The following is a 17,703-nucleotide window of genomic DNA, read 5'->3' as shown; positions in this document are numbered from 1 at the left end:
CCTTGTTGTACATTGTAGATTATATAAAATTATCAAATGGAACAAAAAAAAAAAAAGGAAAATTCCAGCTGAACTTTTATATATATATATGTATGCTAGAAAAAAATGCCAAAAAAAATTCCTAAAGTTAATGATTTACAAAAATGCAAGCTATTTTCCTCACAACTATATCCTTTTCACAAATTATACAACTATACTTGTATTAATGGAGGCATTTTTGGCCTGGTATCAACATATACAAAACCTAGCTAAGCCAAACAAGCAGAGAACCAAAAGAAATTAATAAAATTTCTCAAAAAAAATTAAGTTAAAACGAGCCTAATTAAACTTGTGCCTTGTTGTTAACATTTCTTCTTCTTGAGACTGGAGAAATTGAATCCAAAAAAACTAGATTTCTTTGGAGGACCAGATCTCTTTGGAGCTGGTATTGTTGTTATGATAGGTTCCTGACGAGTAACTGAAGTAACAACCTGTGAACTAGTTGAAGCAGTTGTTTCTTCTTCTGGTCTGGATGATTCTTCTTCTTCTTCTTCTCTGTCAGAACCTACTTCTTCAAGAGCTCTAAGCAATTCCGATGCTCCCACCTTAGCTTCGTCGGTTCCATTGTTGGATATCAAGAGAAGAGATGAGTAAATATCAGTTGCTTGTTTCACTACAAGATCACAATACTCAATCTTCTGCACACAGAGCTGGAGGAGGATGGAGATTGCATTCTCTTGCTCCTCTGGAACATTTGACTCGAGTAAATCAGCTATGGAAGCTAAACAATCCGGAGTTTCAGTGATACAAACCCGACCTTTCTCGGTGTTGCAGAGGTTCCTCAGAATGATGATCGAGTGTTTGCAGAATATGTTTCGTTGCAAGAAAGATGTGAGCTTCTGGATGAAATCGAGAGATACCATTTCCAAACATATCTCACTGCTTGATGAAAGGTTCTTGAGTGTGATCATAGCTTGTTCTTGGAGATGTTCTGCTTGAGACTCTGCGATCTTCAAGAGGGAAGAGAGAGAGCCTGATGAAGTTATCTTGGAGAGACCTTGCTGGTGGCTGGAGACAACCTCAAGTATGTTCAAAGCTTCTTCAGCAACTACCTCGGACTCGAGAAAGACCGAGAACATTTTGAAAACCTCTTCTTCCAAAGCTTCTATAGCCTTCCTGTTTCCATTGAGGAATACCAATAACAAATCCAATCCACCCTTTAGTATATCTCCCGCTGTGCCATATCTTTCGAGAGCATTCTTCAGATATGTGATAAGTGGCTCAAGAAACTTACTCGGTGACATAGACCGAAAAGCGCGGGTACTGTGCTCAAAACGACTTTTGACATCTTCAATGACCTTGATCTGTGCATCCCATGGAAGGTTAGTGAGTCCACATAAGGGATCTATCTCAATCTCGCTGTGACTAGAAGAATCAGTGACACTCTCGCCTGAAGCAGAATTTATCCGTTGCATTGGCGTAAAGTAACCACCTTTTAACATCTTAGAGTAAGATGGCGAATCAATGGAACAGATCGAGTTAAGATCCGTAATCGAAAGGCCGCCGAGATCAGGGATATTGCAAAGAGAACTTCCGAAACTAGCAATGGAAACAGAGAAGTCGATATTGTGAGAAGAAGCCTTTGTGTCCTTCATCGCTGGATCTTGGACATCAAGACCGTTCCTCGCGCACCATTTTGATATCTGATTCTTGATCGCTACGTTAGGCTCCATTGTGAAATCATCCAGTCTCCTTTTTGATACAGGACAGGAAACATTGCCTTCATCAAACCATTTCTGAATCCGCATCCTCTCAAAGGTGTGGCCTGAAGAAATGATGACAGGATCATACATCACGGTAAGAGAAAGAGGGCATTTGAATTGCTCGGGAAATGTTGTAGCACTGTGTTCCTCAGAATACTCGGGTTCCGCAGCATTAGCATGTAGAGAAGCATTGATGAACTGATGATGTGAGAAAGAGTTCTCTTCACAAATGTTTCTTTCATGCTTTTTCAGGAGATAGAGAAGAAACTTGAGAATCTGTCTCTTATCCACTTCACCCTCTTTTAATTTCGCCAAAAGCGACTTTAAGGATCTTCTCTCTATGGCAATGGCTTCAGGTGTTGTAAGTTGGAGTCGTATTGCTGCAAAACAGAAACCGTTGTTGCTCTCATCGGAAGAAACAGAAGAAGTTGTGCTACGTTGCATCAATTCTCTAATAGCTTTCCCAGCTTCTTCTTCAGATGATTCTAGAGTCAACACAGTTGATCTAAGATTTTGGACTATCTGAGTTATCTGCAAGTGAAACCCCCATCAGTGATTCTGCTAATTTTGTTCTAGGAAAATTATGAAAAGACGAGAGAAGAAACATAGTTTTGGTATACAAACCTTGATAGACAAAACAGTGGGTACCATACTTTGAATGTCGTTTAAGCATTGCTCCAATGATTTTTTTGCGCTAGAACCTCTAGCGAGTATAGCATCTCCTGTTACTGCCTGAAGATTGAAGCATAGAATTAAAACACATTAGACCACATAAAGAGATTAACCAAGGGATTAGTGGCCCATAATCAATTTGTAAAACATACCATGTAGAGTTTACTGGATTCTCTGCAATATTGAAGAAGGAGCCTAGCTTTAGCCAAAGCTTTGTGGAGTAAACAAAGAGTCTGAATGCCAGAGGAGCAACCAGGTCGAGCATCTTCTATAAGAGGAACGATTCTCATGATTCTATCAACTACGTTCTTCAGTTCTATGCACATGGAAGAGTGTATCTGAAACAGAGTAACAACACAAACAAGTCATTACAATTGAAACAGAGCAAAACAACAAAGCTTGAAAGACATAAAAACTCAATCATAAGAAGAGAGATGTTTGATAAAACAAGACAAACCTTATAAGAGTGATGCATCCTGTCAGTGTAATCAATCGCCATCTAATCAAGAAGTTTCTAAATTCTCCAAGTCTGATAAAAACACACACAGAGACACAAAAAAAAGGGTTATTTTAAGAACATCTCTCAAGCCAGCATTACTAACAAGGGAATATATATAAATGGGATAAAATCGACTTACCTTATTATGTCAAGAGACTCCAAAGCAACTCAATTGAAAAATTGCTTGCTTACACTAAAACCACACTACCACAGCATATATATGTTTGCAGAGCTCTCAAGAACAAAATCGGAGTGTTTCTCTAGCAAATCCACCGTAAATCAGAAAGAGAAACAAGAACTGATGATAAAAAGCGATAATTTCTTCAGCTAAAACATTGAGCATGCCTTCTGCTAAAATCCAAACACAAACCCTAAATTCTCTGTTTTTTTTCTTTTCTTAAAAGAAGAAAAAAAGCACAAACTTTTTTCAACTGGGTCAAGAAAAAGAATCAGTCTTTCAAGGTTTGTTCGTGCAAAGATCGGTTGAAAAGAATAATGGTTGGTAAAAAAAAAAAAAAAAAAACTGGAGAAGAATGAGAGAGAGATTTATGAAGAAGAAGAAGAAGAAAAAGGAAAGAGGAGGAGGACTGTGAGTGTTATAAAAAGTGACAGCCTTTTAGAGATTTTAAACCGTTGAGCCTAAGGACGGTAATTGGGCCGTCACGGTGTTCACATCACCGCGTTTCTTTTTTTAAAATTTTAATTAAAACATGATAATAAGTAAAAGAAATAATAATAAGAGTGCCGTGTGGAAGCGCAGACTAAATTGAAAGGACGAGGTCTGATCTGAGTGCTTCTCTTATATATATATATATATATATATGGTCTTAGGTCAATTCCACATGCAAACAATTTTTGATGCTTTTAGTAATTTAATTTCTATTTGACATGCTTTTTTTTTTCGTTTTTCTTTAAGTCTTTTATTTTCTTTTTTTTTTCAATGAGGAAATATATATATATATATATATATATATATATATTTGAATAAAAGTCTTCCTTCCTTCTCTTGCTTTTCTAATCGTATTAATTTAAAACTAATGATTTTTAGTTTTTTACCATTCTTTCTAATAAAGATTGATGATGATGATAGTGATGTAACTAAGATTGTTTTTTTCTAGATAATTAAGAGTTGGTTTCTTTTCCAGTAAAAAAAAATTTGACTACTGTTTTGGTTAAGTTAATAGTGTGGTTTCTCTTCTTCGATCGTGAAATAATAATGATTTCAATTATACACATCGTGGAGTATGGGTTAATTCTGATTATGGAAACATGAGATAGTGATTTCTAATTATACGTATGTACGTAGAGTAGGGATTCATTCTGATTATCGAAAGTTGAACTATATATATATCATTGATTTTTCCATAGTCAAAACAATGATTATAATGTAATATATCCAAAACGAGAAATTTGACTTGTTTTTTTTTAAGCTCGTCTTCGGGGGTTTTGTATTGATCCATTGCATAAGATAGTTCTCCTAGCTAGTTTCTGTGTATTAATCTATATTATTCAATATATAGAGTATTAAGACACAAAGCACGAGAACACCAAACACAATTCGAACTCACCACATTTTATGTTTTGGTTTATTGGATTGCATCATATATCTTCTTGTCACATTTTGCATCATGGATTATGGTCAAGAAAGAAAAAAAAAACACATTATCACCAACATTGGGTCCCTGGATGGATCAAGACAAAAAATACTACATTATCACCAACAAAATTATTCAAAATCACCCAGAAACTCTAATAGTTACCAAGGCAGGCTTATTTGAGTTCAATTATTTTTGGGTCAAAGCAATTAGCAAAAAAAAAAAAAACTACGGGGATAGATAGTAAATTTTTTTTTACATATATAGCAATAAAATTTCCATAAATAAAACGAAACAGCAATATATTTTCCACGAAACGAATATACTGGGTAATGTCAATCCCAAATAGAAACAAATCAACAATGCAACATGTTGCTTGGCGTTTACTACTGCGAAACAGTTTTGGTGTTTTTTTCTTGGGCCAACAATTATACACTTATTAAAAAGTTTGAATTCAACCAAAAATATCTGGAATATCTATAATCCAACAATTAAAATTATAAGTGTGTTTAAGATTAATAACATATATAGCTGAGAATGTGTTAGGTCACATCACATGCCATGAGAAAGAGGGATAGAGTACTCTTTTGTGACCACATCCTTCGCAAAAAAACGCAAACTATCAACATTTCTGAAGGACTTGTTCGTCGCCATCCGTTGACTGGTCCAACTAATTTAGAGTATCTTTTCTAAAAGAAGGCAAGTAATGGGGGAATATTGTAAGAAATATTCAAGCATGGAAAGTTCAAAAGAGCGTTATCTGGCTTTATCTAGATCAAAAAAATTAGAGAATTGTTCTATATTTGACGATAGATCATGAGTGATCCACACTTGGTGTAATATATTATCAGTAGTTGGTAGTAGTTATCATGGGTTAAAAAATATAATGGCTTTATATCTCTACGCTTCTTTTTCTTTTAAGCATATATAATATAGTTGTTTTCTAAATAAAAGAAAAAGAAAAAGAGATTGATAAAGGTGTGTCGTAATAGAGACACAACATCGATGTCCCGACGCGTAGGCAAGGACTCCTCCTCATTGGCCAAATCAAAATAAGAGTTTAGTTAGGGTTTTAATTAGGCATAAACTCCCCATTGGCCAAATCAAACTAAAAAGTTTGACTGTGATGTAAACTGCTTTGAGGGGGTTTTAATTAGGCTTAGGCAATGATCAATAGATATAAATACTACTCTGCTAAATATATACATAAAGCTAATGATAATGTAGTCGAGAAGAGTTTTTCTGTTTATAAATTCCATCTAGTAACACAGAGTTAGGGTATAGCTAGTTAGTTAGGTAACTTTTTATTCAGTAAATATTTAAGTTTTAGGCAAAATTATGATGTCCCAAATTATATATAATATGATCAGCCCCACCCACTCATTGACAAGTGAGAACTACTCTTGAGTCTCACAACAAAAACAAAGTTTTATAAATTGCAAGTGACTTGAGATAATACACTAACATAATTTTTTGATGTTTCTTGTTGACCCACATGATTATCAAATCAAGATTAATTAAATTTTCAAGATTTGGTATGGCACGCGTTAGAATTGGTAGTAGACATAAAATTCAACAGACGATGTATATAGGGTAGATGAAAGTACATCTTACGCTAACCCTGTTAAATACTTTTAGATGCAAGAGCATTTTCTATAAAAAAAAATATTAAGCATTTTCATATTTTTAGGAAGAAAGGCGTGAAGGAAAAATATTGTTTAAATATGATTCGATTATATGAGTTTATGTCAGGCTCTTATTTTTAGTTTATTTTAATATTATATTATAAGTTAAAATTTTAAAATTTTATTAGTTCCATATAAACATATGGTATTAACAAATTTAAAATAACTAAATTTTTAAATAATCAAACTTGCCATACATTAAATTATAACGTATTAACGTGGTGTTAATGACAACTGGTTATGGCAGAGCTATTAGGCCCATGACAAGATAATGATAATGTATATCAAGCCCACTTAGAGTATAAATTAATGGACAGTTAGAGGCCGTAGAGATATATCATTATCAACTTGCATCATCGATGATGTCTGTATGATATATTTTTTACAATCTTTATTTTTTACATAAACAAAACAGTCAACAGAAGAATTTGTGATATTGTTAACTCAAAGATGAGAAAGTTTTAGCCATCGCCGAAAAGTTGGATTGAGCTCAAGATTTTTGATTAGTCTTCGAAGTGATAAACCACACATTCATTCATTCCAAGATGAGCGATGAGATACTTCTTCGAAATTTATGTTATAGGTCTTTTCTAATCTTAACATATATATGGTAGTACTTTTTTGGGTTATCCTATTCGGGTCTACTTAGAGATATATATATATATATATATATATATATATATATATATTCTCATTTAATTTATTGTAAGGCACATATTCATTTGCGTCACTCATCCCACACGAAAATTGAATTAACATGGAAAACGATAAAAGGAATTTTAATTATATCGTTCAACAAATTTAAGAAGTTTGATTATTACAGTTTACCGGAGTCATATTATCCTACCTATAAACTTCAGTCAAATATAAAAACGTTAGAATTGGTACATACATACATGATACATGCATGTCCGTAACAACCAGAAATTTTTACACGTATTTCGTTTTTTTTTTTTTTCGTGAATTCAAACTGATTGGCGGCTTTTACTTTTACTTACAATATTGCAGCCAAAATAGTCGTCTCCGGACAATTCCGTGCTGTGTCAGGAGGCAAAATAAACGATTTTTCTTTTTAGTAGTAGTACATTTTATCCCAAAAAATGTGTATGATGACATCAAAATATGTGGATTCGGGTTCGGGAACATAAACATGGTAATTAAATAAGAAAAATTCGATTTGCATTTAATTTGAGCCCTCATAATAATGCCACCATGAGAATTTTTTAATATTTTAACCACTAAAAGAAGTAACACAATACAAAGTGGTTAAAAAGATGTTAGATACATGAGAGCTTTTACGAGGGAGCATCTTCGAAACGTCAAATATGGTCCACTTCAAAGGGATCAGGTAAGATCGAAATCGAATCACAGAAAGAAGAAAAGAGAATTTGTCCCCCCCTACGGACTGAGACAACAAACAATATTTATTAGTACCTTCATAAGCTACGAAATTTTACTATTAGTCCATATAGTAATCTATATATACTGTTAGTAACCCCACACACATTATACATAAAATGCAATTAAGAACTAATTAGTTTTGTGACTTGAAACCTGAAACCACATTGCCTGTTCTCATAGCAAAATCATTCTAAAAATTAATTGAAAGAAGCAAGTATCAAACTGATCAGCTCACTTTCTTGTTTGATTTTACTTGATCAGCATATATACCGACCCGGTTACTCTCTTAATTAAGTCTACACAAAATCATGATATTTTGTTGGCAAAAAAAAAAAAACATGATTATTACAAACCTGCGAGCCAAAGTATATGTTTTAAGACTATACCAAATTAAATTAATTATAATTATTTTAAACCGGTTCAACTCATATAACACTAATTCTACTGTCTAACATAACCAAACCGATTCAGCTTGTAAACTCTACGTATTATGGGGACAAATTGGCTATAAGGAATCACATGACTAGACAAAACCGGACATGAAAACAACTTATTGTAGCGAAATAGTTATAGCGTTCGTAATGGAAGAGTAATTAATTAATATATATGAGTGCTTACCTTAAGCAATGAAGCGTAGATGTGAAGGTACGGATCCAAATGGAAGAGTCCAAAAAAATATTCCAAGAGGACAAGTTGTTGAGTGGGCAAGTGAAGTTGAAAGGAGATGAGTATCTGCCAAAAGAATGTTTTATCAGAAAGCTTAGAATAGAGACCAAAGAGTGTTACGAGAGCTGATATTTTATAACTTTTTTGGGAGAAGAAATACAGTCCATATCTTCATCTTTTTTTGTTATTATAATACATAAATATTTCTTATAATAAATCTTATAATAAATATTAAGTACAAAAAAAAGAACACACCGAGTGGAGAGGAATCGGAGAGGTTAAACAATGTCCAAAACAAAGGAGCAGAAGAAGCGTAAGAAAGGCGCAGATGTCGTCGATAAGATTCATCGACGAGATCTTCACAAGATTTGGAATTCGTCCACTTGTGTTACCCACTCAATGTTAAATAAGTGAGAAAAATAAATAAGAACACCTGAATATCCTCGAAAAGGTACTGTCTTTTTATTATTTATTTTGCTCTCTTCCCTTCTCGTGCATGGTTGTATAATGCATGCATATAGTAACTCCAGTTCAGTAATGCATGAATAAAAAAAAACGAAGAGAAAATAAATCTATGAACTAGTAAAAATTGTGTTGGAGTGCAGGAGTGATATGTAAAAATATGAATTTATAGAGAACTATTTTTCTCGTTGATTATCTTATCATGTTCACATATAACATAAGAATATCGTATAAAGTATATATGAAGCACATATAATTTTACGAACACATACATTAGTCATTAAAAAACATTGTCAAGGTAAAGACTCTCTGGCAAAGTTTAGAGGTCGCTGGTTCGAGGGACGGTGCTTAGAAATAGACCATATAAAATGTTATGGTCTCTGGCCCGAAAGAATGTACGGGTCTAGGTCCGGAACCTCTTAATAATAAAAAAAAAAAAGAGAAAAAACATTATCAAATATAATAGCTAGAACAATTCTTTATTTTAAATCCACGCTTTACAGTTTTATATCCACGTAAAATTTTGTATGCATGCGCCAAACGCAGGAAATCTTTCTAAAGGAATGGTGTGCAAGAAAAGTAGTTGCTCAAGTTTACTAAGGTTTAATTAAATCAACCAATCTTCTTAACCCGTTTAAGAAAAGAAGGACAAAGCAAAGATTCCTATACATATAAAAGATAACGATTGACGACTGGTTTGATGACGAAATCAATATACTATAACCTAACAAGGTTCGGTTCTTAAGGTTGACAAAGCATGTTTTTGTGGTCACGCGGTCCAGGGAGGAACATGTTTTGGAGGCCATTTCTAACTATTAAGCCAAAAGCACTTCTTCGTAATACTTTGATATTTTTCTTCTCATTTGAGGGGGTAGAATTTAAAGCTAATTAAGCAATTAAAGAGTATCAAGATATAGTACTATCAAACAAAAAAGAGCATCAAGAGGACATATAAAGGGTTTTGATATATTCACTAATAAGGGTTGCATGCACTAGTTTCCATCCTTGTCAACAGATGCTCAACACAAGCCGAATGTAACCAAAGAGATCACTCGGATGATTACAATATTACCAAATTTGATATAAGAGCCATAACAACGAGAATGGCAAGAATCGATGAAGTGGGGTTGTGTTTTCTTTTTATAACATTACCAAATGACTTGGACATGTATGGTATCTACGACAAGACATATCATCACTAACCTATCATAAATAGAGATTTCCAATCAAAATGGATGGAGATCACAAGAAGCATCAAACATGATCTAACAATCTCATGTGTTTAAAATAAGCATCGGATACTACAATCTAGTGTTGAAAAGATCTCTACAAAGCTAGCCGTGCCTCAATTAAGAGGTAAGGTAAATGGTTACTGTAAGGTAAATGGTTACTGCCTTCGTCGTTTACTGTACGAATAGTAGCAAGAAAAGAAAGAGTAGAAAGAACCATTTAAATTTCCCAATTGCAAGGTCAAGAAATATATATCAGGTTTCATTGGATTGTTTCACAATTGTGTACCTTCTCTAAGACTTTATGTGGTTGCTAAAAGAAATATATATCAGGTTTCATTGGATTGTCTCACAATTGTGTACCTTTTGCTAAGACTTTATGTGGTTACTAAAAGAAATAGTCACTCTTGAAGTATATATTCTTCCAACTGGCTTAACCCCACACCATGCTTTTTTCCTCCTACTTATAAGGAGCTCCTCCTTCTCTTAGCTAACCAAATCAACTCCTTTTTCTCAAGTCATACATACATCTTCCTTCTTTTTCTCCCTCCCAAGAAACCAGAGATCCATTTAAAAGGCTCTTTTCAATCTTCTACGTACCCCCGATATACATACTTATTTGTGAAATGGCTTCCAGTTCCACGAGCTCTAACGCTACTTGGACACGTAAGGAGAATAAACTGTTTGAAAGGGCACTGGCTAAATATGACCAAGACACTCCTGACCGTTGGCATAACGTTGCCAGAGCAGTAGGTAGTAAATCAGCTGAAGAAGTAAGGCGACACTATGAGCTCCTCATTAGGGATGTCAATGACATTGATTCAGGGCGTTATCCGGATCCCAATTACCAGTCAAATGGATACAACCACTGAAAGTATGTAAGGAACTCTAAAAGGTAAACATTATGCATAAGAAAGCATTCGTAATAGACACGCAGCCTCCAGTTTCTTATATGCGTACATGTCGTCTTGTTTCACCAGAACAGAAAAAAAAAAGAGAAAAATAAATCTAGCTTAAATGATCTATATAGTAAACACCACCATTTCCAATATCTGTGAACTGTCCCAACCTCTTAACTGTGGGGCCAAAAGCAATCTAGTAACAGAGAATACAAAAGTTAGTTTTGTCGAGTTCTTGAATTTTTTTTATCATAAGCCATTATCTCTTATATTTATATCTATACAACCAAAAATGCTATTTCCTGATGATAAGCTTTCAACCATCGTCTTATCTGTCTTCTAGCCAAGAAAAATTAAAGTCCCACATAATGATAGCATGTTCTATGTCTCTTGTCTTTACCATTGCAAAAACTAGTCCACATATACATATAAATAGTGTAATCCCTTTTCTCTTTTTATTTATAGTTTAGAGTCTTTAGAGTATAGCTAGCTTAATTAAGTTTAGTATTGTATCAAAGCATTGATAAAATAGTCTTACCTATTTCTAGTCTTTTTTGAAGAACTAAACTCATCTCTGGCTTTTCAATGTCTTGCAGGGTCTTCTGAAGTCGACAAAGATATTTTATCAAAGCAAAGATATTTAAAATGTTATTTACTTATTTTGGTGTTACGATTATATGTAAGAATCCTCTACTTCCGTGCTAATCTAAATCAATCAGTGTGCGTTTCATGTAAGACTCGGACAAACTAACTCGCCTCGAATCCTATATCCATTCTTCTTACACATAATCATTAAAAGCCAATAAAAATAAAATAAAGATCGGACGATTATAAAACCCCTGAGAAAACGATTGAGAACATGTTTTGGTTCACTTTTGCACTCACCTCGTTATTTGGCGCGTTAGCCTGATGAGTGATGACAATTTCCATGAACATTGTGACAGACCATACGGTAGGGCACGCTTACAAATAAATTAAGAGATCATCGATGATGATGATGACGGTAAATAAAAGAAGAAGAAATTGAGAAGATGATTGTTATTACTTTGTTTTGGCGGATCAATCATTATTGAGTTGTTTGGTTCTCGTGAGATGCACGTGTCCTTATTGGGGCGAAACTTTTTGCATGGAATGTTATTTGTATACCAACGGGCTAAATTTTGATGACAGTGGTGATATAATTATTAGAAATATATCATTCACAGAGGTTCAAGGCATTATATTATATGATATGATTTATATACTTCTGTAACTGTTGTTGTCATAAGTATTATAGCTTGATGATTTCGTTTTTAATTGCTTTGGTGAACACAAATAGTAGTACTAAGAATTAAAAGAGTGTAGACTTTCTCTCATCTTGACTTTTTAATTTTAGTATTAAAAAACTCATAGTAACAAAAAATGATAAGATTAAAAGTCAAAATGAGAGGTCCCTCTATTGATCTATACATTTGTGTCAAATTTGATTCATCTCGAGTATTATTCGTTTTGTGCCAACACAAAATACAAGTGATATACAAATTTACTTTTCTACAAAAATAAAAATAAGGAGGGATATATATATATATATATAGCTGATTCGGTAATATTTTTAGAGCACATGCCTTGTATATTCCACGTCGCAAAATTGCGACCCATATACGAACCATGACGGAGAATTGGAATTATACAGTTCAATATTAATAATTTCAAATCTAAGAGAAAGAAAAAGACAAGTATAATGTTTTTTTTTTCTTGAAAAAGAGAGACATTATTCTGTAATATTTTAAAAGCACATGTCTTGTATATATTCCTAGCACAAATGTGCGACCCATATATATACGAACCATAATGAAGAACAAAAAATTGGAATTTAGTAACTATAAGAGATGTTATTTTAAAACAAAAGAAATTGGAAAATAAAAGAAACTCTAAGGTGTTTTATATACAGTACGTTTAAAATCGTAACTAGAAGTACTATTCTAAAATGACGGTTGTGAACTTTTCTTATAACTTCGAACTATCGTAAATTCAATGCATAAAATTACAATTACAAAAAGCTGGTTATGTTAAATTAGATTTTATAATTAAAAGTGGATTCTATTCGTGCTTAAATTAGTACTCCTATAATAGCCAATAGTTTTAAAACTTTTTAAATTTGCTAGTACGTACGTTCGAATAATCCTTATAATCCACTAAGCTCAAATGTTGTGTTTTTGTTTTTTTTTTTTATATTCCATCGAGAATATACGAAAACTAACTTCAGTATTTAGTAGTTTTACTAATCTCAATGTGGATTGTGGAATAATTTCTTATACTTAAAATAATTTATTTGAAGAACAATAGAAACACACGGTATCTTAGCAAAACTTAGCAAATTTCAAACCTGTTTTAAATACATTTACTTTTTTTTTTACACAGTAATTTTCATCTCTTTACCGCTACGTTTAGAACATATCCCAATAACGGGCCACAATAAAATTTAGGCCCACATCTGTATTTAACATATCCCAATAATGGGCATTTTAGGCCCACATCTGTATTTGATTATTCTCCAAGCAAAAGGAGATTTTTTTGTCATTTTTTATTTTATTATGTCTCTAAAAAAATACCGTTTAAGCCCTAAAATCTCAGCCACCGTGGGTTTATGGTCGGCAAAACCAAGAAATCAACCATCATCCACCGTCAAAAATCCATGGCTGCTTCTAGATTATGTTCCGCGGCGGCGATAGCTGCTGCGTTCACTTCAATGTCATTGTCTCAGAACCGTGCTTACGCTGATTCTCGATCCTGGTTTCCTTTCTATTCTTCTTCTCCATCTCCACCTCCGTCAGATTCTCCGGCGAATCAATCGTCGTCGGACTCTAGTAAGTCTAATAAAGCAGAGCCTGATGAGCCCAAAGGATCTGGTTTTGATCCTGAGGCCCTTGAGAGAGCTGCTAAAGCTCTTAGAGATATCAATAGCTCTCCCCTTTCCAAACAGGTGACTTGTCCTATATCTATTTACCAAGTTCTGATTGAAATTAGGGTTTATTAAAAAGGGGAATTTTAACTTAAAAATTGGATTTTGATTTGTGGAGATGTATGTGTCTTTATGTGATTACAGAATTGGGTTCTTGCTTTTTTTTCATTCAGGTGTTTGATCTCATGAGGAAGCAGGAGAAAACTCGTTTAGCTGAACTAGCGGCTGAGAAATCTCAGTACGAAGCTGTTCAAGCACACACTGATATTGTGAGTAATTATTTTGCTGCCACTTTATCATTTTGCTGCCACTTTTAAACAGGGGATCATAAGACTTAATGCAGTAATCTGTTTTATGGGGCACTTGAAACGGGCAGGAGAGACAGCGGAAATTGGCTGAGGACCAGAGAAATCTTTTGCAGACACATGCGCAAACCAAAGCACAGAGTCTTCGGTATGAGGATGAATTGGCAAGAAAGAGACAACAGGTTAGTTACTCTCTTTTTTTATGTGTTCTCGTTGATGGGATAATGTTTCTGAAGTATAAAGTCTGACAAATGTTTTTTGGTTTGGGAGTAATGCAGACAGATCATGAAGCTCAGAGACATCATAATGTGGAATTGGTTAAGATGCAAGAGGAGTCCTCTATTAGGAAAGAGAGAACAAGAATCGCCACAGAAGAACAGATCCAAGCTCAGCATCGCCAAACTGAGAAAGAGAGAGCTGAACTTGAGCGAGAGACGATTCGTGTCAAGGCCATGGCTGAAGCTGAAGGTCGAGGTCATGAAGCCAAACTTACTGAAGAGCAAAACAGAAGATTGCTTATGGAGAGGATAAATGGTGAAAGGGAGAAGTGGCTTGCTGCAATCAACACAATGTTCAGTCACATTGAAGGTAAACTGATCAATCAAGAAAGTTATATCTTCTTGCTATCACATTGCCTTTAGCTTACTTCTGTCTGATATTGGCAGGCGGGTTTAGGACCTTATTAACCGATAGGAATAAGCTGATTATGACTGTTGGAGGAGCTACTGCATTAGCTGCAGGAGTTTACACAACTCGGTATGCATCTCCGAACTAAATAAGCTATTGAGTATTATGGCATTTTCTGAACCAGTCTGATTTGACTTGAGTGATCTTAGATTCTTTTTTTTATCATTTTTCTCATGTTTCTTTTGTGTTTAACAGTGAAGGAGCTAGAGTTACATGGGGTTATATTAATAGGATGCTTGGACAACCATCACTTATTCGAGAATCTTCCATGGGTAGATTTCCTTGGTCAGGCCGAATGTCTCAATTCAAGAACAGAATCTCGGGAACAGCAGCAGCATCTGTAGCACAAGGGAAAAAGCCGCTTGATAATGTCGTTCTCCATCCTTCTTTAAAGACGCGAATCGAGCGACTCGCTAGAGCTACATCAAATACCAAAACACATCAAGCACCATTCCGCAACATGATGTTTTATGGACCTCCTGGTACTGGTAAAACTATGGTGGCAAGGGAAATAGCTCGGAAATCTGTGAGTTATTATCAAAACTATGTGCTACTACTAGCTTTGTTAATCCAAGCCTTTATGAGTTCTCTTAGATACAATTATTATTCTGCAGGGTCTGGATTATGCTATGATGACAGGAGGAGATGTTGCTCCCTTGGGATCACAAGCTGTTACTAAAATCCATCAGATATTTGATTGGGCTAAGAAATCAAACAAAGGTTTACTTCTTTTCATTGATGAAGCCGATGCTTTTTTATGCGAGTAAGATCTCCCTCTTTAAGTTTCTATAACCCTTTTGACAATCCAGTTTGGATCGTTTACTTATGTCAGAACTAGTATATTAGATTTCTGACAGTAGTAAAATGACAAAAAGATTGTAACTTTTTCTCTGGGATTAAAGAAAGATGATACTTTTCTTGCAGGCGTAACAGCACTTACATGAGTGAGGCTCAACGTAGTGCTCTGAACGCGTTGCTCTTCCGAACTGGTGATCAGTCTCGGGACATTGTTCTTGTCTTAGCTACAAACAGGCCTGGAGATCTCGATAGTGCGGTTACAGACAGGATTGATGAAGTCATTGAGTTCCCACTTCCAGGGGAAGAAGAACGTTTCAAGCTTCTCAATCTCTATGTTAACAAATATCTAAAGAATAGTGAGAACGACACAAAACACAAATGGAGTCATTTGTTTAAGAAGCTGTCACAGAAGATTACAGTTAGCGCCGACTTAACTGATCAAGTGATATCTGAGGCTGCAAAGAAGACGGAAGGGTTCTCTGGCCGTGAGATTGCAAAGCTTGTGGCTGGAGTACAAGCTGGTGTATACGGACGAAAGGATTGTGTTTTGGATTCACAGCTTTTTGAAGAGATTGTTGGATATAAAGTTGAAGAACATCACCAAAGGCATAGGCTTGCTTCTGAAGGTTTTCAACCATTACTCTTCTCTTCTTAGTCATTTGCATCTTTGATTATACTATGTCATTTACTTATTCAAAAATAAGAAATTTGATTCTTTTACTGATTTATTGTGCGTTTGTTAAGAATTCATTTGTAAATCTTGTTTGATCTCACAATGATGTAACGTCAAACTGGAATTGCAAAATAAAATGTATGATTAAACCGCGGGTGGCTAGCCCAATACAATCCAAACACGACGATGAAGAGAAGAAGCAAACATACTGACCAAAATGAAAGGAAAATGAAAGGAAAAACAAACTCAAGTCTCACAACACAAAAACAATCCTAACAGTAACCATAGCCAAAATGACTGAAAATATTGATTAGGATGCAGCTGCTCTTCTAGCCTCAGACTCTAGCGCTCGTTGAAGTTGTAACTTGACATGTAGTTCATGTTGTAACTAACTCCATCGTTGTTGTATCCAACCAATGGTGTCTGGTTAGGAAAACCCATGATTGGATTATAGTTGAATGTATTCATTCTTTGATCAAACAAATCAATGCCGCCAACATCAACATTACCACCACCACCAAAGACAGCAGTTTCTCCCATGTAATTCTGATGAGAAACATTTAATTGAGAATCGTGAGACATGCCACTTACCAACTTCGTCCTTACATCTTGAAGAGCACCAATCAGATTGTCGGTTTCGGTCAAGTCGAGTTCTTTCACATCTTTTTCATACCAGCGGATTCCTCTTTGTTCTCTTGATTGTTTCACCCTGTCCAATGTCATTCTATTATGTTTCGCTTTTTCCTGTTTGGCCAGCATCTGCAATGATGAGATTCAATCATTTAATTTTGTTAAATAAGAAAAGAGATATATATGGTTCATACGGATATGAACATTTAAAACAATAAAAAATATAATTATGTTTTACATGAGTGAGCATCTCGTTGAGGTATTGGACATTTCTAGCCGGACGAGATTCAACAAGCTGTAGGTTGTTGTTTGGTTGGTGGGGAATGAGAGAATTGTGGTGAAAATTTTGGAAACGATAGATTAGTTCTCTAACACTAGGATGGCCAAAAGAAAACACTTTTCCACCGGGAGAGAACACAATCATCAAAATCTGTGCACCACACAAAGTGCAAAGCTCACTAGCTTTTTTGAAAAGACCAAACCTTCTTTTCGAGAAAGTCACTTGAAGGTTGTTCTCGTTTCTCATTTTTTTCATCTCTATCTTTTGACGACCTTTGTTACTTCTCACCATTTTCTCAAAACCTTTGGATAAGCAAGAGACAAAGTTGCTGATGTTTAAGAGTAGAACAACATCTTTTTATATATACAGACGTGTATTACACATGGAATAATTTATCATTATAAGCCATTCTAAGTATTTTTTTTCCACCAACCCTTATTTTTATCAAAATTGGATTTTCCCATTTGAGGAATATTTCATACTTATCTCTTAAATTTCTTAAGGATAAACATTCATGGTGGTTTAAATGCAATATCATT

The 17,703-nt window shown here is 34.6% G+C and overlaps 4 protein-coding genes and 1 pseudogene across 6 annotated transcripts; 3 read left to right on the top strand and 2 right to left on the bottom strand.

The window, feature by feature from the left end:
* Positions 1-153: 153 nt before the first annotated feature.
* LOC104729528 (U-box domain-containing protein 5) lies at positions 154-3,701 on the bottom strand. Of its 2 annotated transcripts, XM_087477703.1 has the most exons (6): positions 3,053-3,696; positions 2,872-2,943; positions 2,567-2,752; positions 2,367-2,474; positions 1,274-2,273; positions 154-1,155 (listed from the first exon to the last, which is right to left on the bottom strand). In XM_087477703.1, the coding sequence occupies exons 2-6, from the start codon at positions 2,911-2,913 to the stop codon at positions 1,145-1,147; spliced, it is 1,347 nt and encodes a 448-aa protein (XP_087333829.1). In that variant the 5' UTR covers positions 2,914-2,943; positions 3,053-3,696; the 3' UTR covers positions 154-1,144. The 2 variants fall into 2 exon arrangements, with proteins under 2 accessions (XP_087333829.1, XP_010446779.2); XM_010448477.3 differs by having other exon boundaries at positions 154-2,273; positions 3,053-3,701.
* Positions 3,702-8,251: 4,550 nt separating this feature from the next.
* On the top strand, positions 8,252-8,674 carry LOC104733118 (uncharacterized; annotated as a pseudogene).
* Positions 8,675-10,449: 1,775 nt separating this feature from the next.
* On the top strand, positions 10,450-11,585 carry LOC104729527 (protein RADIALIS-like 3). 2 transcript variants are annotated; one of them, XM_010448476.3, is made up of 2 exons: positions 10,450-10,825; positions 11,447-11,585. In XM_010448476.3, the coding sequence occupies exon 1, from the start codon at positions 10,578-10,580 to the stop codon at positions 10,821-10,823; it is 246 nt and encodes an 81-aa protein (XP_010446778.1). In that variant the 5' UTR covers positions 10,450-10,577; the 3' UTR covers positions 10,824-10,825; positions 11,447-11,585. The 2 variants fall into 2 exon arrangements, with proteins under 2 accessions (XP_010446778.1, XP_010446777.1); XM_010448475.3 differs by having other exon boundaries at positions 10,450-10,846.
* Positions 11,586-13,405: 1,820 nt separating this feature from the next.
* Positions 13,406-16,405, top strand: LOC104729525 (uncharacterized). The gene is made up of 8 exons (XM_010448474.3): positions 13,406-13,812; positions 13,965-14,060; positions 14,168-14,278; positions 14,375-14,684; positions 14,762-14,852; positions 14,979-15,309; positions 15,398-15,546; positions 15,708-16,405. Exons 1-8 carry the CDS (start codon positions 13,477-13,479, stop codon positions 16,234-16,236), a joined length of 1,953 nt encoding a protein of 650 aa, XP_010446776.1. The 5' UTR covers positions 13,406-13,476; the 3' UTR covers positions 16,237-16,405.
* LOC104729524 (agamous-like MADS-box protein AGL62) lies at positions 16,379-17,498 on the bottom strand. The gene is made up of 2 exons (XM_010448473.2): positions 17,123-17,498; positions 16,379-17,013 (listed from the first exon to the last, which is right to left on the bottom strand). The coding sequence occupies exons 1-2, from the start codon at positions 17,453-17,455 to the stop codon at positions 16,597-16,599; spliced, it is 750 nt and encodes a 249-aa protein (XP_010446775.2). The 5' UTR covers positions 17,456-17,498; the 3' UTR covers positions 16,379-16,596.
* Positions 17,499-17,703: the final 205 nt, after the last annotated feature.

The sequence above is a fragment of the Camelina sativa genome, chromosome 12 (assembly GCF_030686135.1).
Source record: "Camelina sativa cultivar CO46 ecotype springtype chromosome 12, ASM3068613v1".
NCBI lineage: Eukaryota > Viridiplantae > Streptophyta > Magnoliopsida > Brassicales > Brassicaceae > Camelina > Camelina sativa.
Note: the sequence above shows the minus strand (reverse complement) of the source record. Positions and strands in the feature narration are given on the sequence as shown.

Excerpts from the sequence above, each read along its gene's own strand:
- LOC104729528 (XM_010448477.3), bottom strand. The coding sequence starts at position 2,913 with ATGGCGATTGATTACACTGACAGGATGCATCACTCTTATAAG. Across the intron at positions 2,475-2,566 it reads AATCCAGTAAACTCTACATG|GCAGTAACAGGAGATGCTAT; the intron begins GTATGTTTTACA and ends TTCAATCTTCAG. Across the intron at positions 2,274-2,366 it reads CCACTGTTTTGTCTATCAAG|ATAACTCAGATAGTCCAAAA; the intron begins GTTTGTATACCA and ends TTTCACTTGCAG.
- LOC104729527 (XM_010448476.3), top strand. The coding sequence starts at position 10,578 with ATGGCTTCCAGTTCCACGAGCTCTAACGCTACTTGGACACGTAAGGAG.
- LOC104729525 (XM_010448474.3), top strand. The coding sequence starts at position 13,477 with ATGGTCGGCAAAACCAAGAAATCAACCATCATCCACCGTCAAAAATCC. Across the intron at positions 14,061-14,167 it reads TTCAAGCACACACTGATATT|GAGAGACAGCGGAAATTGGC; the intron begins GTGAGTAATTAT and ends TGAAACGGGCAG. Across the intron at positions 14,685-14,761 it reads AATGTTCAGTCACATTGAAG|GCGGGTTTAGGACCTTATTA; the intron begins GTAAACTGATCA and ends TGATATTGGCAG.
- LOC104729524 (XM_010448473.2), bottom strand. The coding sequence starts at position 17,455 with ATGGTGAGAAGTAACAAAGGTCGTCAAAAGATAGAGATGAAAAAAATG. Across the intron at positions 17,014-17,122 it reads TCAACGAGATGCTCACTCAT|ATGCTGGCCAAACAGGAAAA; the intron begins GTAAAACATAAT and ends TCATCATTGCAG.